Source organism: Agelaius phoeniceus, chromosome 19 (assembly GCF_051311805.1).
Source record: "Agelaius phoeniceus isolate bAgePho1 chromosome 19, bAgePho1.hap1, whole genome shotgun sequence".
Classification (NCBI taxonomy): Eukaryota; Metazoa; Chordata; class Aves; order Passeriformes; family Icteridae; genus Agelaius; species Agelaius phoeniceus.
Window position 1 is genome coordinate 798600 of NC_135283.1, and position 18069 is coordinate 816668.

The window sequence follows — 18069 nt, forward strand, 5'->3', positions numbered from 1 at the left end:
CACCCTGGATCACAGCCCACAAAGGCATTTAGGGCCCTACCTGGGGGAAATCAATAGGAATTTAGCTGCATAAATTCGGATTAGAAATCTGAATCCCCTTGGGGATCTAAGCCTTATATCTGCATTTCCAGTTAGGTACCCAGGCCAAGAAATGTGGCTTTAATCGCTCTATCATGTCAGAATCAAGGGGCCTTTAATTTCCGTTCCCGACATGTGGCTTTTGCAGCAGCTCAGAGCTCAGCTTGGAGCTGAGAGTGCAGCAAGAGGCGCCTGGTGCATGCAGGGCCTTCCCTGCAGCAGCACTCAGCACCCACAGCTCTGCTGCCAGCACCTCCCTCCTGCCCAGCCCCACAGCATCAGCGCCCTGGGCAGAGCGGGATCCATGAACAAATCATGGGCAGAGCGGGATCCATGAACAAATCATGGGATCCATGAACAAATCATGGGATCCATGAACAAATCATGGGCAGAGCGGGATCCATGAACAAATCATGGGATCCATGAACAAATCACGGGATCCATGAACAAATCACAGGATCCATGAACAAATCATGGGATCCATGAACAAATCATGGGATCCATGAACAAATCATGGGATGGGCACTCAGCACCCACAGCTCTGCTGCCAGCACCTCCCTCCTGCCCAGCCCCGCAGCATCAGCGCCCTGGGCAGAGCAGGATCCATGAACAAATCATGGGATCCATGAACAAATCACAGGATCCATGAATAAATCATGAGATCCATGAACAAATCACGGGATCCATGAACAAATCACGGGATCCATGAACAAATCACGGGATCCATGAACAAATCACAGGATCCATGAACAAATCACGGGATCCATGAACAAATCATGGGATCCATGAACAAATCACGGGATCCATGAACAAATCACAGGATCCATGAACAAATCACAGGATCCATGAACAAATCACGGGATCCATGAACAAATCATGGGATCCATGAACAAATCACAGGATCCATGAACAAATCACGGGATCCATGAACAAATCACAGGATCCATGAACAAATCACAGGATCCATGAACAAATCACGGGATCCATGAACAAATCATGGGATCCATGAACAAATCACAGGATCCATGAACAAATCACGGGATCCATGAACAAATCACAGATCCATGAATAAATCATGGGATCCATGAACAAATCATGGGATCCATGAACAAATCACGGGATCCATGAACAAATCATGGGATCCATGAACAAATCACGGGATCCATGAACAAATCATGGGATCCATGAACAAATCACGGGATCCATGAACAAATCATGGGATCCATGAACAAATCATGGGATCCATGAACAAATCATGGGATCCATGAACAAATCACGGGATCCATGAACAAATCACGGGATGGGCACTCAGCACCCTGCAGCTCTCAGCCTCATCACAGCAACCCCAGACAACCCCCGAACCAAAGATGTTTAAACAGAACAAAATTCAACTTTCTGAAAAGAAAGAAAAAAAAAAAAAAAGAAGAAGAAAGAAAGAAAGAAATTAAGTTAAACAAAGAAGGTGTTTAGCTGTGAAAAGTCCCTGCCCAGCCAGAGAATTAGCTCTGTCAAGGGGATGGGCTGAGCTGCAAAGCTGCTGAAGGCTGTGCTGACACGTTTTACTGAGCTGCGAGCGACACGAAGCAGCCACCGCCACCTGCTCCCCCTGCGAGCCAGCGGCTCCAGCGCCTCTGCCGTCCCTCCTGCTCTGCTCATCACGGGGAGCTGCTGCTCCCCCGGCCCGGGGCATGCAGGATGCAGGGCTGGCCCAAAACACACCCAGGGCTGGCTGTGTTTGGGCTCGTGGCTCTGGAACCGGGATTTGCGCTGGAATATCTGTGCAGCTGAGCAAGCCCACAGGAAAGGCTGGGATGTCACCATGGGATTGTCCCAGGGGCTGGGTGCTTCACAAGCGTGGCTGGGCTGGACATGGGCTGAGAGGGGCTCAGACGGTCCTGGGTCTGTTCAGAGCAGGGCCAGCACAGCCCTGGTGCCATGGAGCTGTGCCCAGCAGTGATCAGAGGGCACTGCCCACCTGCTGCAGGGCCAGGAGCTCCCAGGGCAGGGCTCGGTGTCCCTGCACACTCCAGGGCAGGGCTCGGTGTCCCTGCAGCTCCCAGGGCAGGGCTCGGTGTCCCTGCAGGCTCCAGGGCAGGGCTCGGTGTCCCTGCAGCTCCCAGGGCAGGGCTCGGTGTCCCTGCACACTCCAGGACAGGGCTCAGTGTCCCTGCACACTCCAGGACAGGGCTCAGTGTCCCTGCAGGCTCCAGGGCAGGGCTCGGTGTCCCTGCAGGCTCCAGGGCCCTGCCAGTGGCCCGTGGCCCATGGCCAGCAGTGGTGGCAGTGCCATGGGCCCGTGCCAGGCTCCCGCCGGCCGCCCGGGCCAGGCCAGCGTGTCCCAGCAGTGGGGGCCCATTAGAAATGAAATGTTCCCCCTGGGGTATTTTATTTGCACACTTCAGTAGAGTGGACACCAAAAGGCTTTGCTAATGCTTCATGGGCTGCTAATTTCCTCCGTGACCCGCATTGTGGCGGGCTGACCCCGGCCCGAATCTGCCGGCAATGAATGCCAAAGGCTGACACCGGCCCGGGTTAGGGGTGACAATGGGGCCTCTGTGGGCTCCGGGCAGGCTCCAGTGGGAGCTGCAGAACAGCGGGAATTTGTGTGGCTCTCAAAAGCTCTGGGTGGCACAATAAGGGAGGCCCCCGGGTCTCCCAGGAAGACAGAGGCGGCCGGGGAAGCCGGGCCGGGGGAGGCGGAGGAGGCCGGGCTCCTTTGTGAGCAGCTTTCTTTAGAAAGGAAGGGGTTCTCAATGGCCCCATCCCGGCAGATGGATATCACAGGCACGCTGCTTATTCACGGCAGCCCGCGGCTCGGAGCCGCTCCCCTTCCCCCAGCGCTTTCTGCATTTTCAGGCTAATTTGTTTTGTTAATGTTTTCTTGCCCTCCCCCTCTCCCCGCGCAGATTGCGACTCGTACTGCAAAGCCTCCAAGGGGAAGCTGAAGATCAACATGAAGAAGTACTGTAAGAAGGACTATGGTGAGTGTCCCCTGTGCAGGGATGAGCCATGGGCATGGGGGCAGGAGCGTCCCCAGGGGGTGTCCCCAGGGTCACAGCCGTGCAGGTGTGGGACGCCAAACCTCGCCAGGTGTGGAGGGGTCCCTTGGGATGAGCACACCCAAGTGTGGACCCTCGTCTGGGGGCTGTCCCAGCACCTGCAGGAGACTCACATTTCCCAAGCGTTTTCCAGTGTCTTCTGGTTATGATGACACCATGTCCCCTCTCTCAGTGCTGTTATATTGCCACGGCTTTTGAATATTTGAAAATATTTTAAATCCTTTTTGCTGTGGGGATGAGCAGCAAGCAGTTCCCTGTCACCTGTATCCAATCCCCCATAATTCCCAGGAGACTTCAGAGGGTGGTGCAGCCCTGGGACAGCTCACACTGGGTTCTGTTGGAGGTTTGGGTGATGGAGGTTTGAGTGACATTACAACCAAATCTGTTGGAATTTTGTGTGGCACTCACACTCGGATCTGTTGGAGGTTTGGGTGACACTCACACTCAGTTCTATTGGAATTTTGGGTGACACACCTGGCTCTGTTGGAATTTTGGGTCACACACACAGATCTGTTGGAATGTTGGGTGACACTCACACCTGGATCTGTTGGAATTTTGGGTGGCACTCACACATGGTTCTATTGGAGGTTTGGGTGACATTCACACCCAGTTCTGTTGGAATTTTGGGTCACACTCACACTCAATTCTATTTGAATTTTGGGTGACACTCACACCTGGATCTGTTGGAGGTTTGGGTGACATTCACACCCGGTTCTGTTGGAATTCTGGGTGGCACTCACACCCGGATCTGTTGGAGGTTTGGGTGACACTCACACCCGGTTCTGTTGGAATTCTGGGTGGCACTCACACCCGGATCTGTTGGAGGTTTGAATGACACTCACACCCAGTTCTGTTGGAATTTTGGGTCATACTCACACCCGGATCTGTGTAGGGCTGCCCTGTGGGCTGCAGCAGATCCTGGGGAGGTGTGGGTGGCTCTAGAGGGGTCTCAGGCAGGAGATCCCAATGAATAGAGACGAGGTGCCCCTGGAGCAGGGATTAGGGGAGCTGCAAGGAGCTTTTCCCTTCTCTTCTCGCTCAGCATCGCTCCTCAGCTTCACCAGCAAGCCAGAGCCGTGTGCTTGGGCTGGTTCAGGTGCGGGGACACTGTCCCAGTGCTGGCACTGGGGTGCTCCCACCCCACCCTCCTGGCCATGGAAGGGTCCCCCACAGCCCCAGCCAGCCCCACAGCCACGGCAATTTTCTTTTTTGAGAACAAACCGCGCTGCAGAGGCAGCGGGGTGAGCGATGCCGGGGCAGCCCAGGCTTTCACCAGGGCCAGGGAGGGAAGAAAGGGTTGAAAAGGTGCAGGGAGGGATAATAAAGACTTTGGGACTGACACCCCAGCAGGAAGCCAATTAGGAGGCTCTTTTCCTCACCGTTCTGCTGGCACCGCTGGGCTGAATGTCCTAAAAGGCCCTAATTAGCTTGAACAGAGTTCCTTCTCCCGCGGGCTCAATCGGAGCTATCATCCGCCCGCTCCTCAATGGGCCTTTTTAGCTCCCCGCTTCATTCAGCCTTTCAAAGGGGATATTTTCCCTTATTTATTTTTCGTATCTGTTTGTTTTTGTCGGGTTTGTGGTTTTTCTCCTTTTTAGTTTAATTTGGGCTTTTTTCCCCGCGAGATGGGTTTGGGTGCAAATATTTGGAGTGCGACAGGACGGGGGGAGGGCGGGCGGGAGATTCGGGGAGGGGGAGGCAGAAAAGCCTTTTCTGGGATTTTTTGGCTGCGTGGGGGAGCGCAGGGAGAGAGGAGGGGTTTGCTGGGGTGGGGGCACTTAAATCCCGGGGGAGCAGAAGGGATTCGGGCTGAACCCAGCGAGGGTGGGGACTCCCAGAAGGAGAGGGGGTTATCTGATGAGAGCAGGTGATGCTGGTCCAGGTGAGATGTGAACGTCCTGTACTCCCTCAGGGCCACATTTTCTGCTCGATTTTGGGGGTGTTCCAGCTCTCTGTGGGTGTGACTGTGCTAAAGGAAACCTGGAGCTTTTAAATCTCCACTTAGCCCCTGGTGCTGAGCTGCCTGTGCTGCAGCAGGGCTGATCCTGCACGGGTGATGCTGGAACAGTTTTGTACCAGCACTGTGGTCCCGAGCTGGCCCTGCATCCCCGTCCCAGCACTGGGCAGGGAATGAGGCTGAGGAAGAGAATCCTCATCCGAAAGGTGAGATCATCTGCTCACTTTGCCCTTTCTTGGAAAAAAAAAGTAAAAAAATCCTTCCTTCAGTGGAGCCTTCTCTTAGTCACCCCCTTTGTCGAGAGGAGCTTGGCAGGGGCTGCTGGAAAAAAGCAAAATGTGTTTTCAAAAGGCAGCTTGAAAAGAGGGAGGGAGGGGGAGAAAAACCTGAATTCCCCAAAAAAACCCAGGGCAGGGGGGAAGCACCAGCGCTGGCACTCAGAGCCCCTTGCACTGCTGGGAAGGTGGAGAAATCCCATTCCTGGGGCTGAGCAGCCCCTGCTGCAGCCACGTGCTGAGGGAGAGAGCCGGGGCAGAGAGGGTCCCCCAGCAGCAGGGCACACCCAGGGATTAGGGATCATAAATCTCCAATATTAAACCAGTAGGAAATTGGCAACTGGAGCGAGGCAAAGCCGCCGCCAAATAAATTAAAAACTGAAAAAAAGGGGGGAAAAAAATCCCATTTTAACACTTTGCTGCAGTGAGGAGCCAGCCCTTTACATTCCCAAAGCCAGATGGTGTCGGGGTCACCTTTTGCTGCTGGTTGGAATAGAATCCACATGGACCCCAGTCCACTTGTGTGTGCAGTGAGAGGGAGCCAGGCCTTTGGAGAGCCCTGCCTTGGACTGGGACATCTGGGCCTGCCAGGGCTGTGCCCTCCCACCTGGCCAGGTGAAATACCCTCCAGGTGCTCTGTCCTTGGGATCGTACAGGGGCCAGCCCAGCCGTGGTTCCCAAACTCCCACAGACAGGTCTGTGCAGGGAATGTGTGGGATGCTCCAGGATTCCACCACAGCGTGCACAGGTTTGGCCCTGCAGCCCAGCCCTGAGTCAGCCTCAGCAGGGGAGGCCTTGAACTCAGGACATTTATCACAAACAAACCCCAAATGTAAATTTAAAAAGTAATTAAATAATTAGGTTTTCCCCAGCCTCCCTGTTTTCATGGCAGCCTCAGGAGTCTGGGGCCCTGACTCATGATCTCTGAATGCTGCAAGGCACTGCTGTGCTTTCAGCCTTCAGCAGCTGCCCTCAAACGCTGTTTTGAGGCTTTGGGCTGGGTTTTGTTTTTATTAACATCAAACCATCCACCCCTGGGCTTTCATCTCCAGCTTCCAGCCTTTGGGGTTTTCTTGTGGCTGGAGGCTCCCAGCCAGGCCTCGAGGAGCCAGGAGCATCCCTGAGCTCTGGGCATGCAGGAGGGGACCAGGGACCCTCCCTCCCCTGCCCAGCCCGGGGACCACTCTGTCACCTTCTTCTGGCAAAGCACCAAGCTGTGGTGAGGGCTGGAAGGCACCATCCAGGTGGGATTGGTGGGTCAGGAGTGTCAGTGTCAGGTGGGATTAGGTTCCTGGGCAGCCCCTGCCCTCACCAGGCCCCAGCTGTGCCCCAGCTGTGCCCCAGCTGTGCCCCTGCTGTGCCCCTGCTGTCCCCCAGCTGTGCCCCTGCTGTCCCCCAGCTGTGCCCCAGCTGTGCCCCTGCTGTCCCCCTGCTGTCCCCCTGATGTCCCCCTGCTGTCCCCCTGCTGTCCCCCTGCTGTCCCCCAGCTGTGCCCCAGCTGTGCCCCTGCTGTCCCCCTGCTGTCCCCCTGCTGTCCCCCTGCTGTCCCCCTGCTCTCCAGGCCCCTTTGCTGCCTGAGAGCTCCCTGGGGAGCAGAGCAGGCTGCAGGGAAATGAACCTGGACAGCAATCCCTGCATCTCTGGGAGTTTGCTGAAACCAGCCTGGACCAGAGCCCATCCTCACTGAAACCAGTGTCACCAGTGTGAACCAGAGCCCATCCTCACTGAAACCAGTGTGACCAGTGTGAACCAGAGCCCATCCTCACTGAAACCAGTGTCACCAGTGTGGAGCAGAGCCCATCAGTGAAATCAGTGTCACCAGTGTGAACCAGAGCCCATCCTCACTGAAACCAGTGTCACCAGTGTGAACCAGAGCCCATCCTCACTGAAACCAGTGTCACCAGTGTGAACCAGAGCCCATCCTGACTGAAACCAGTGTCACCAGTGTGAACCAGAGCCCATCAGTGAAACCAGTGTCACCAGCTCCAGCTGGAGCAGTGGAAGCTGCAGCTCCTTTGATTTTGTTCTCCCGCTCCCAGGGGACCACAGCAAGGGCAGCACCAGCCCCAGGAGGAACCATCATCCCCTGTCACCTCCCTCCATCTGCTGCCCCAGGGGTTTTGCCAGGGATGCAGAGACAGGGACAGCCTGAGCAGGGCTTCAGTGGAACATGAGCCAGGGGAGAGCAGCTCAGCACAAAGCCCAGCCTGTCACAGGAGGGGGCAGCTGAAGGGAAGCACCAAACCCCAAAGCCAGCTCTGCACTGGGGGGCACAGCTGAGCCAGAGCCCCAAATCAGGACAGGACTGAAACCTCCTGCATGAGAAGGGAGTGTTTAAATCCAGCCTTGATCCTTCAAAAATTCATCCTGGCCCATTTCTGCCTCTCTGCATGTCCTGTGTCCCCTGGGAGATGCTAGTCCCACCTCAGCACTGGAACAGCCAGACAAACACCCCTGGAGCTCGGGAGGAACTGAGCTCAGGAGGAACCGAGCGTCCTGGACACGAAGCTGTGGGCAGAAATCCGGCTGTCAGGGCAGGCAGCTGTGCCTGCCCCAGCCAAGCCTTCCTCAAAGCTTTCACTCCTTCCACTTCATTAATAAAAAGGGAAAAAATAAGAGACAGGGGCCTTGACATTAAAAAAAATACAGACTGTGTGTTTTAGAGCAGAGTTTCCTGTAACCACCTCTCTCCAGTTCCTTTTCATTCATTTTCTCCATTTTGTCAGTGTGGACCCAAGCAGGTCAAAGGTTTAAGCTTTTTTGGAAAGATTTGTTTCCAAAAAATAAAAATTGGCTACTCTTCACATTTTGTTACCTTCACACCAGACAGGGAAATACATGGTCAGAGCTTAGGGTTGTTTTTTTTCCTTTTTTTTTCCTTGTCCCTTTTTTTTTTTAATGAAAGCATCTGGCCTCCATGACACGCTCTGAAAAAAAATACCCCATATATTTTGCAACGTGTTAAAAAGCTGTGCTGGGCTGCAGAGCTCTGCTTCCTCCCAGAGCCTGGAATCACTTGGTTTTAGAGACAGGGGGATGCTCCTCCACCACCAACCCAGGGGAGAAAACGGGACTGTTACAAGGCAAGTGACAGCAGAGTTTTCCCTGAGGTTTCTGGGAGTTTCTTCTCCCTCTGTTAATGTATACAAACAGGATCTGTCTCACTGGGGCAGCTGAGACAGGCAGGTGAATGGGCAGGGGTTTACAGCTCCCAGGGCATGGAGGGAACAGCGGGGAAAAGGGAAAAGTTCTGTGATTTGGCTAAAAAAGCTCTTTGTGGTGGTGCTGCACCAGCCTGTGCAGGGCCTGGCCCCTGCTGCTCTCCCAGCCCGGCCACCCTCACCTGGGGCTTCCCTGGGTCCCTCCTGGTGGGGATTCCTCACCCACAGCTGGCAAACAGAGCCAGGAGGGCTGGGCAGGCCCTGCCTGGGCAAGGCATTTCCTGGGAGCTGATTTTTAGCCCAGGAAAGAGCAAGGGCTGAGGTGTCCCCAGGCCATGGCTACAGAGGGGGTTACACAGCATCAGCCATGGGAAATCATCATAATCCCCATCACTATCACCACCATCAGCATCACCTTGTGCGGGGATCAGGGCTGTGCTCCCACTCCCTCTGGCTGTGGGAGCTGGAGCTCTCCCAGTGCTCTGCCAGGACACCAGGACATCTCCCTGGAGCCCGGAGCTGCCACCCAGCCCTTGCAGAGGTGTTTCAGTGACTCTGCCAGGCTCAGAGCTGGAGAGCATCTCCCAAGCCTGTGGTGCTCTTGGAAGCTCTGCTGGGCCCTCAGATGCAGCAGTGGCTGCTCCTGCTCTTGGGGGGTTGCCTGGGGACAGCGTTTTGGGGCACCCACACCCCCTGGCTGCTGCAAAATCCCTCCTCCTCACACAGCCCATTAGGTAAGGCTTGAAGCCCATTTTCTGCTCACCAGCCCAAGCAATAACACCTTCTCCTCTCTTGCCTGTGTGTTGTTTTTCTCCAGCTGTCCAGATCCACGTCCTGAAAGCAGAGAAGAACGCGGACTGGTGGAAGTTCACGGTGAACATCATCTCCGTCTACAAGCAGGGCAGCAACCGCATCCGGCGCGGCGACCAGACCCTGTGGATCCACTCCAAGGACATCGCCTGCAAGTGCCCCAAGATCAAGCCCATGAAGAAGTATTTGCTGCTGGGCAACAACGAGGACTCTCCCGACCAGAGCGGCATCATTGCGGACAAAACCAGCCTGGTGATCCAGTGGCGGGACACGTGGGCCCGGCGGCTCCGGAAGTTCCAGCAGCGGGAGAAGAAGGGGAAGTGTAAGAAAGCCTAAAGGAGGAGGAGGAGAGGGAGAGACTGACTGTGCATGCTGCTTTGTGTAGAGCTGGGGCGGGCAGGGGCCAGCTGCCAGGGCGGGCTGGGGGGACGGGGGGCAGCGACCATGGCTGGGGGTGCTGGGCTTGCACCTCACATTCCAGGGGAAATGAAACCCAACAGGACTCAACAGAACCCAACAGGACCCAACAGGACCAAAAAAAACCCAACAGAACTCAACAAAACCCAACAGAACTCAACAAAACCCAACAGAACTCAACAGAACTCAACAAAACCCATCAACACCCAACAGAACCCAATAGGACCCAACAGGGCCCAACAGAACTCAACAGAACTCAACAAAATCCATCAACACCCAACAGGACCCAACAGAACCCAACAGGACCCAACAGAAGTCAACAAAACCCATCAAAACCCAACAGAACCCAACAGGACACAACAGAACCCAACAAAGACCAACAGGGTCCAACAAAACCCAACAAAACCCAACAAAACCTGACTGCACACGCAGACAGAGCCCACGAGTGGGGTGCAGGCGTGCAGCACCTGGGGCCCCCCAGCTCCCTCCTGCCCCATTGCTGAAGAACTCAGAGACACCAAACTGCCTTCCAGCTGCCAACATCTGCTGCCTCCAAAGCACGGCATGGGCACATCCACCCCGTAAGAAACTAATCAACAGCACCGCTGGAAATTAACTCCCCATCCCCAAAACACGTACTTGCAACTTAGGCTGACTGAGAGAGCTCTTGTAGAGGAAACTAAACCGAGACTTTTGCTGAGGACAGACCCGAGGATCAGCCCAGGGGGTCCTGGGGGGCTTTGGTGTCCCACAGCCATGGCCACCACCTGGGGTGCCTGGGGCTGTGATGATGCTCTGGGTCCACTGTAGGCACAGCCAAGAGGGGACACTGCTGGTGGGGGATTTCCTGCTGTGCATAACTCTGGGAACGGCTCCGTGCTCAGCCCCCAGCCCTGAGGATGCTGCCCCAACACACTGAAGGAGTGAGAGCCCACAGGGCGCCCTGTCCCCCTCCAGCCACGCACTGACAAGGAGTCTATAACCAGGATCCCCAAGGAAACACCCAGACCTAACAAAAAATGAGTTGGCATCCAGCTCCCACAAAGTGCCCTGAAGATCCTGCCAGTCTCAGTCCTTGAATTCCACTCTGAACCTCCTCCATGGGCTCGGTGCCCTCTGCTGCTGTCAGCACACTAGGAACCCTCAGAAGGTAGAAAATCCCTGCAGGGGACACCAGGGTCCTGGCTGGTCACTGGTTTCACTCCCAAACCCAGAGCAGCTCTGCCCTCACTCCCTCTGGAGCTGCAGCCCCTGACATCCCTGTGAAGGTCTTGGAGACAAAGTGGGGAGCAGAGGGTGCCAGGGACTGTCCCCATGGGCATGGGGCCAGTGCAGAGCCCACACAGGGAAGGGGTCTCAGCCAGGAGCAAGGTGTGACCCACCTGGAGCTCTCCTCCCTCTGCTGGGGGGGGGCATCCAGCCAATTTAAAATTCCCAATTTCCAGTCATGAATGCACTGAGCCCAGTGGAGGCTGCCTCACCTCAGACCGGAGCATCCTCCCCTGGGGCACCCTGTGGGCAGGACTGGACTGGGAGCTGTGAGCCCATGCCAGGCTGCTCCCCTGGCACAGCAGCCCCTGGGGAATGGGGATTTCCAATTCCACCTCATGCAGGGAGAGCAGGAATGGCTGGGCAGGAAGGCAGGGAGGGCAGGACGGTACCTGGAGGAGAAGCAAACATTAGTCGCTATGAAAAGCAAAACCTCCCTGCTATTTTTCCTTTTAGGAAACTTGGAAACATCTCTTTTATGACATTTTCCAGTGGTTTTGCCTTGTTTTATAGCAATTGACAATATTTATATAATGACATAAACCACCATAAAGCAGGGCAGCCATGTAAATAGGTGCAAAGAGGAGGCTCCCGGGGCTGCTGGAGACACCACCCGGAGGGACCCAGCTCTGCTGAGCCTCCCCTGCCACCACAAGGCCCCCAAAATTAATCTGGGTATGAGGAGAAAAATCCCACCCTGGACATCAAGCAGCTTCCCCCACCAAGTCTGTGTTTTCTCCCCTTTCCCAAACCTGGTTTTCCTTATCTCAGAGCTCAAGGAGTGCTGAGGGTTTTGCAGCCAAGGGAAGTGAAGACACCAGGTTCTGAGGGATAAAATCTGACCTCAAGTGTCCAAATGGAGGCTTAAAGCCCTGAAAGAGGGCTTGGATGCTCTCCTGCAGTCACCATCAGCTGCTGCCAGGGTGGGGACAGCACATCCCCAGGCAGCTGGGATGTCCCCAACCCTCAAATGGTGCCTGAAGGTAACAGAATCCAACCCAAAGCCAGTTCTCCACGTGGAGAGCAGGAAGGAAAGGCCAGGGCACCTGGGACTCGGGAACTGCCCATAGCACACCTGGACACCCAAGGCTCACTCCCAGTTTCCACCCTTGTCAAGCACAGCACCCTCCCAGCACAGCTTGGACACTCCAAACCCCCAGGGACACCCTGCAGCCCCTTCCCTGCTCCCACTGCTCCTGGAAGGCCCCCAGCCCCTGATCCCACGGCCCTGGCACAGCCTGGGGGCTCAGAGGGAAATGAGCTGGCACAGCAGCCTGGATGCTGGCACAGGAGGGAAGCCCCCAGACCTGTCCCTCCATCCCTGCTGGAGTTTTGTGCTTTCCATCAGCCCAGGCAAACCAACCTGCACTCCATCCATGGCCCCAGTGCCCTTCATGTGCTCCCAGTAACCCTGGCCTGCTGGAACTGGTGCTGGAACTGGTGCAGCTGGAGCAGCCTCGGCTGGGAGGGCACAGCAGCCCCGTTTCAGGCTCCAGAGGGGCAGCTCCTCCCTGCAGCACCCCTGCTCCAGGACACCTCCATGAGGACACCCCCATGAGGACATCTCCAGGAGGACACCCCCAGGACACCCCCATGAGGACACCCCCAGGAGGACACCCCCATGAGGACACCCCCATGAGGACACCCCCAGGACATCCCCATGAGGACACCCCCATGAGAACACCCCCTGTGCTGCTCCCCCAGAGGCACAGGAGGCCCCCTCAGCACCTGCCCAGCCAGGGGCAGCTCTGGGACACCGACCCCCTTCTGACCAGCAGGGACCCATGGGGACAGGAGTGGCACCCCCAGGGCACAGGGAAGGGGCTGTGGTGCCTGCAGGGAGGCTTTGGAGAGCAGCTGAAATGCCAAAACAATCATCACCGACCGTAGCACCCCACAGAAGTGGCTTGGTCTCGTTTCTGTTTGTCCGTGTGTCCGTGCCCCTCCCGCCCCGCCTCACCCCCTCACAAACCTGTGTTCCTTTTGGGGTTGTTTTATTTTGGTTTTGTTTTTGTTTCTTTTTTGTTGTTTTTTTTTTTTATTATTTCTGTTAATATCTTGAACTGTAAATGTTGTTTAGTTATGACCATGGCAGACTGCTTTGGGCGATGTTTCTTTACAATGCATACTAATATATTATGGTTATTATATATGAATATATTTAATGACACATGAAAAAGTTGTGGATTTTCTTATTGTTTTTCCGAGTTGTTTCTTTTTTTTCCTTTTTTTTTTCCCTTTTGTTTGTTTGTTCGTTAGATTGGCTGTAATTGACCCGAAGGAGCTTGTAACTGTTCAGCACCCCCTCGGTAGGACTAAAGTCAGAAACCAGTTGAATAAACTCTTGTAAACTGTAAAAATCTCCAGGAATTTCTGCTTTTTCCCAGCCCACTGCTCCGTGAGCCTGTGGGACAAGGAGCTGGGCAGGGAGATGATGGTGTCCCCTCCACCCCTGGCTCTGTCAGTGTCCCCGGGCAGGGCTGAGGTGGCACAGCTCAGTTCTGGACTGGCAGTCCCAGCCCTGTCCCTGCCCAGCACCTCCAGGCAGTGGCCACTGGCCTTGGGGACAGCGGTGTCACCGCAGGTGGGTGGCAGGGGGGTCCCCAGCAGCCCTGTGGGCTCAGCTGTGCCCTGCAGTGGGACAGAGCCAAAACCTGGGGACCCTGCCTGGAGCTGGGGACAGCTGGGGACAGCCAAAGTCTGGAGTCAGAACAGCTGCCAGCCCCGCTCTGCCCCATTTCTGTCCCATCCAGAGGCTGCTGAGCAGTGCTGGCCCTTCCTGCCCATCCTGCAGGGCTCCCCCAGCTCCCCCAGCTCCATCCAGGGGCTGCTGAGCAGTGCTGGCCCTTCCTGCCCACCCTGCAGGGCTCCCCCAGCTCCCCCAGCCCCATCCAGGGTCAGTGTGCCCAGAGCTGGTGGCCAGGCAAGGGCTGGTGGCACTGACAGCACACAGAGCTGGAGGCAGGGGGAACTGAGGCACCAAAACACTTCCAGGGACAGAAATCCAGGCAAAAGGGGCTGCCAAGTGCTGGGGTCAGCCCAGCTGACCCGAGCCTTCAGCAGGGCTGGGGATTTATGAACCCAAAACCACAGCGGGGGCGGAAATGTCAGATCTTTATTGCAGGGACAAACGGGTGCCAAGCGCCAGCCCTCTGCTCCCAGGGGCAAATGGGCTCCCAGGATGGAGGTGGCCACTTGTGCAGAGGTGACACGGTGCCTCTGAAGGGGGGAGGCCTTTCCCACGGAGGGCTGGACTGGGGGGGTTTTCCCAGCCTGGTCCCAGCAGCAGAGTGGGAGAGGAACCATCCACACACCCAGCTTAGCCCAGGACCCAGGGAATGGGAAATGCCCAGCAGCAGAGTGGGAGAGGAACCATCCACACACCCAGCTTAGCCCAGGACCCAGGGAATGGGAAATGCCCGGCAGCAGAGTGGGAGAGGAACCATCCACACACCCAGCTCAGCCCAGGACCCAGGGAATGGGAAATGCCCAGCAGCGTGCCAGGATGATTCCAGCTCTCCTGCAGGAGGTGGGGATTTCTCCCAGCGCTGGGACATCCACGTCCTGCCCCCAGCACTGGGATTGTTGCTCTGGAAGCTGCTGAGCTCCTGAGCACGTCCTCCAGGAGAGAGATGAGGAGGTGGCAGGGAAGGCCAAGGCTGGGATGTCTCTGGGCACATTCCAGGAAGATCTTTGCTTGGGAAACCACTCCAGGTTGGCTCCTCCGCTGCTGCTGGGAGCCAAACCCCGGCATCTCTCGTATTTTAACTTTGCTTTTTCTTTAGTGGGGCAGGGAGACAGAAAAGCTTCCCTGCACACAGCAGAGTGCTGCCAAATCCACTGCTTTTTAATCAAATTCCTCACCAACACCACACATTCAATGCTACCTAAAGGGCAAGGCTGAGAGCCCCTTTGTTGGCCACAACAAGCAAGTCCTGCTGTTTCCACCCTTCCCAGGAGCTCACAGGAAAAATGTGCTGGGGGACCCAGTGGGTCAGAAAAGCTTTGAAAGCCTGGGTCAGAACAAGTGCTGTGGAACTCTGACCAGGGTGAGCTTCATGTCCATCCTGCATGTCCTGGGAACTCAAACAAAGCCATCATCCCTCCAGAAGTGGCAGCTTTAATTAGCAGCCCAGAAGTGGCAGTTTTAATTAGCAGCCCAGGCCCGTGGTCTGCTCTGAACAAAGCCCACGCTGCTCTCTGGCTGTCACTGCAGATCCACGGGGCTGCTCCAGAGCAGGCAGTGAAATTCTGCTCCAGGTCTGGGGGCTGCTGCTGAGGAACAGCTCCAGGAGCATTCCCAGCGTCCACAGAGCTGCAGGAATGCAGGGGTTTGGAACCTTTCCTTGCTGGAGCAGCCCTGCCTGAAGCTCCATTGCAAATCTGACATCAGCAATAACTCACAGCCCCTGCCTGTGCTCTTGGAAACCAGAGCACCCCAAAGCAGCCCTGCCCTCCCTGACAGCCCCAAGGTGAAGCATCTCTCCAAGAAAACTGGGCAGGCACAGCCTGGGCTGCCCCTGGAAAGGCTTCAAGGCTTTCCCCAGCAGAGCACAGGGGCAGCTCCAGAGCAGCTCCAGCCTCCAGCTCTGAGTGTTGAGGATGGGCACAGAGCCCTGGCTGAAGCTGGTGGGGGCACAGCTGCATCTCGGGGCCTTTCTCTCCAAGCTCCTCTCTCCTGTCCCTCCCTGGGAGCACCAAGACAGGAAATGTTCTCTGGATGCAGGGGACAGCTCCCACAGCTATCACAGCACCACCCATGGCAGGTGAAGAAGCTCTGAACCCCTGGGATCCCAGTGAGGGCCAGCCCTTGCAAGAGTGACAGATCTGGCACAATTCACACAAAGTCTGACAGAAATTGCTTATTTCCTTCTCCAGACCAGCTCTTAGGACATGGCAGCGTTGGATAAATCATTCATAGACAACACAAGATAGGAGGAAACAATAAAACCCCAGGCAGAGAAACTGTATAGAAATGGATCAGCTTTAATCAGTATTTATTGCTTGCTCTATTAATCCTGAAATCAAACTGACATGTGTAACAAAATAATTATTCTCTTGGCCAGAAGCAAACATGTAATACTTCTTTTTCATTAGTTTTGAAATAGGTAATCCTTCCTCTCAGCTGTAGAAGGGTGTGAGAAGCTGTCAAAGGAAGAGCCAGAGCTCAGTGAGGACATTGACTGTGGTGCATCTCCCAGGGCCAGGCTGGCAGAGCCTCTGGGGAGCACACGAGGGCAGAGCTCTCCACTCTCACAGGCTGGGCTGAGTCCTGCTGCTGGTCAGGTCCCATCTGAGATCAGTAACCCACCAATAACCACCCCTGGAGATCAATAACCCACCAATAACTGTCCCTGGACATCAATAATCCACTAGAAACTGTCCCTGGGGATCAATAACCCACCAATAACCGTCCCTGGGATCAATAACCCACCGAGCCTCCCCCAGGGGCTGAGCACTGACCCAGTCCCTGGTTCTGTGCAGCCCAGGGGCTCCTGCAGGGCTGTCCCTTCCCATCGTGGGAGCACCCAGAGGCAGCCATCCCCAGGCATTCCTGGAGCACAGCATTGTCCCAGAGCAGGGAACGCTGCTGTTCTCCAAAGCACTCCTGGATTTCCCTGCTTGGGGCCCCTGGGGTGTCCGGGGCAGGGCAGCAGCACCAGCTGTGCCCAGGTGCAGGAGAGGCGGCTCCATCCCACAGCTGCAGCTGCCTGAGTGCCACAGGAAGGTGGGAAGAGTGGGATGAAACCCTGTTAGTGGGATGAAACCCTGTTAGTGGGATGAAATCCTGTTAGTGGGATGAAATCCTTTTCCCACTGAAATCCTGCAGATCCCACCGAGCTCCTCGGCCAAGGAGAGCGGGGCTGCCTCAGGCTGCTGCAGTGGGGTCATTCCCAGCTGTGGGTTTGTTCAATCTGCTGCAATGGGGTCATTCCCAGCTGTGGGTTGGTTCAATCTGCTGCAGTGGGGTCATTCCCAGCTGTGGGTTTGTTCAATCTGCTGCAATGGGGTCATTCCCAGCTGTGGCTGCTGCAATGGGGTCATTCCCAGCTGTGGGTTTGTTCAATCTGCTGGGTTCATTCCCAGCTGTTCAATCTGCTGCAGTGGGGTCATTCCCAGCTGTGGGTTTGTTCAATCTCCTGCAGTTTGTTCAATCTGCTGCAATGGGTTCATTCCCAGCTGTGGGTTTGTCCAGGCTGCTGCAATGGGTTCATTCCCAGCTGTGGGTTTGTCCAGGCTGCTGCAGTTTGTTCAATCTGCTGGGGTCATTCCCAGCTGTGGGTTTGTTCAATCTGCTGCAGTGGGGTCATTCCCAGCTGTTCAATCTCCTGCAATGGGGTCATTCCCAGCTGTGGGTTTGTTCAATCTGCTGCAGTGGGGTCATTCCCAGCTGTGGCTGCTGCAATGGGGTCATTCCCAGCTGTGGGTTGGTTCAATCTGCTGCAGTGGGGTCATTCCCAGCTGTGGCTGCTGCAGTGGGGTCATTCCCAGCTGTGGGTTTGTCCAGGCTGCTGCAATGGGTTCATTCCCAGCTGTGGGTTTGTCCAGGCTGCTGCAATGGGTTCATTCCCAGCTGTGGGTTTGTCCAGGCTGCTGCAATGGGTTCATTCCCAGCTGTGGGTTTGTCCAGGCTGCTGCAGTTTGTTCAATCTGCTGGGTTCATTCCCAGCTGTGGGGTTGTCCCAGCGATGGATGGAGCTGATCCCTGCCCTCAGCAGGTCCTGCCCGAGCCCTGGGGCTCCCCTGGAGCAGCTGCCCCAGCAGGGTTGGGGTTACCCCGTGGGCCAGAGCGCGACCACAGCGATGGCGATGAGCAGCAGCACGATCACCACCAGCATCCCTGCAGGGAGAGCAAGGCTCAGGATTTCTGTGATTCAATTCCTCCTCCTCCCCTGCTCACCCCCACAGGCCTGCCCTGGTGACCTGAGCAGACACCTGGACCCAAACCCCACGTTGGCAGAGGGGTTCCTTCTTTTCCTGACCCCACAAATCAGAATTTCCCAGCAGGGCCTGTGGGGCACCTTCCTCCCTGAACATCTGCC

General features: G+C 55.9%; 2 protein-coding genes across 2 annotated transcripts in view; one reads left to right on the plus strand and one right to left on the minus strand.

Annotated features, from left to right (window-relative positions):
• NTN1 (netrin 1) overlaps nucleotides 1-9748 on the plus strand; it is an 84612-nt gene extending 74864 nt beyond the window's left edge. The window contains exons 5-6 of the mRNA XM_054645033.2: nucleotides 2985-3059; nucleotides 9348-9748. Coding sequence (XP_054501008.1) covers nucleotides 2985-3059; nucleotides 9348-9676 — 404 coding nt within the window. The 3' untranslated portion in view covers nucleotides 9677-9748. The remainder of the gene's footprint in view (nucleotides 1-2984; nucleotides 3060-9347) is intronic.
• A 6248-nt stretch (nucleotides 9749-15996) lies between these two features.
• The window catches only part of STX8 (syntaxin 8), an 86539-nt gene continuing 84466 nt past the window's right edge, over nucleotides 15997-18069 (minus strand). Inside the window, exon 8 of the mRNA XM_054645034.2 lies at nucleotides 15997-17867. Within this exon, the coding sequence (XP_054501009.1) occupies nucleotides 17800-17867 (68 nt within the window). The 3' untranslated portion in view covers nucleotides 15997-17799. The remainder of the gene's footprint in view (nucleotides 17868-18069) is intronic.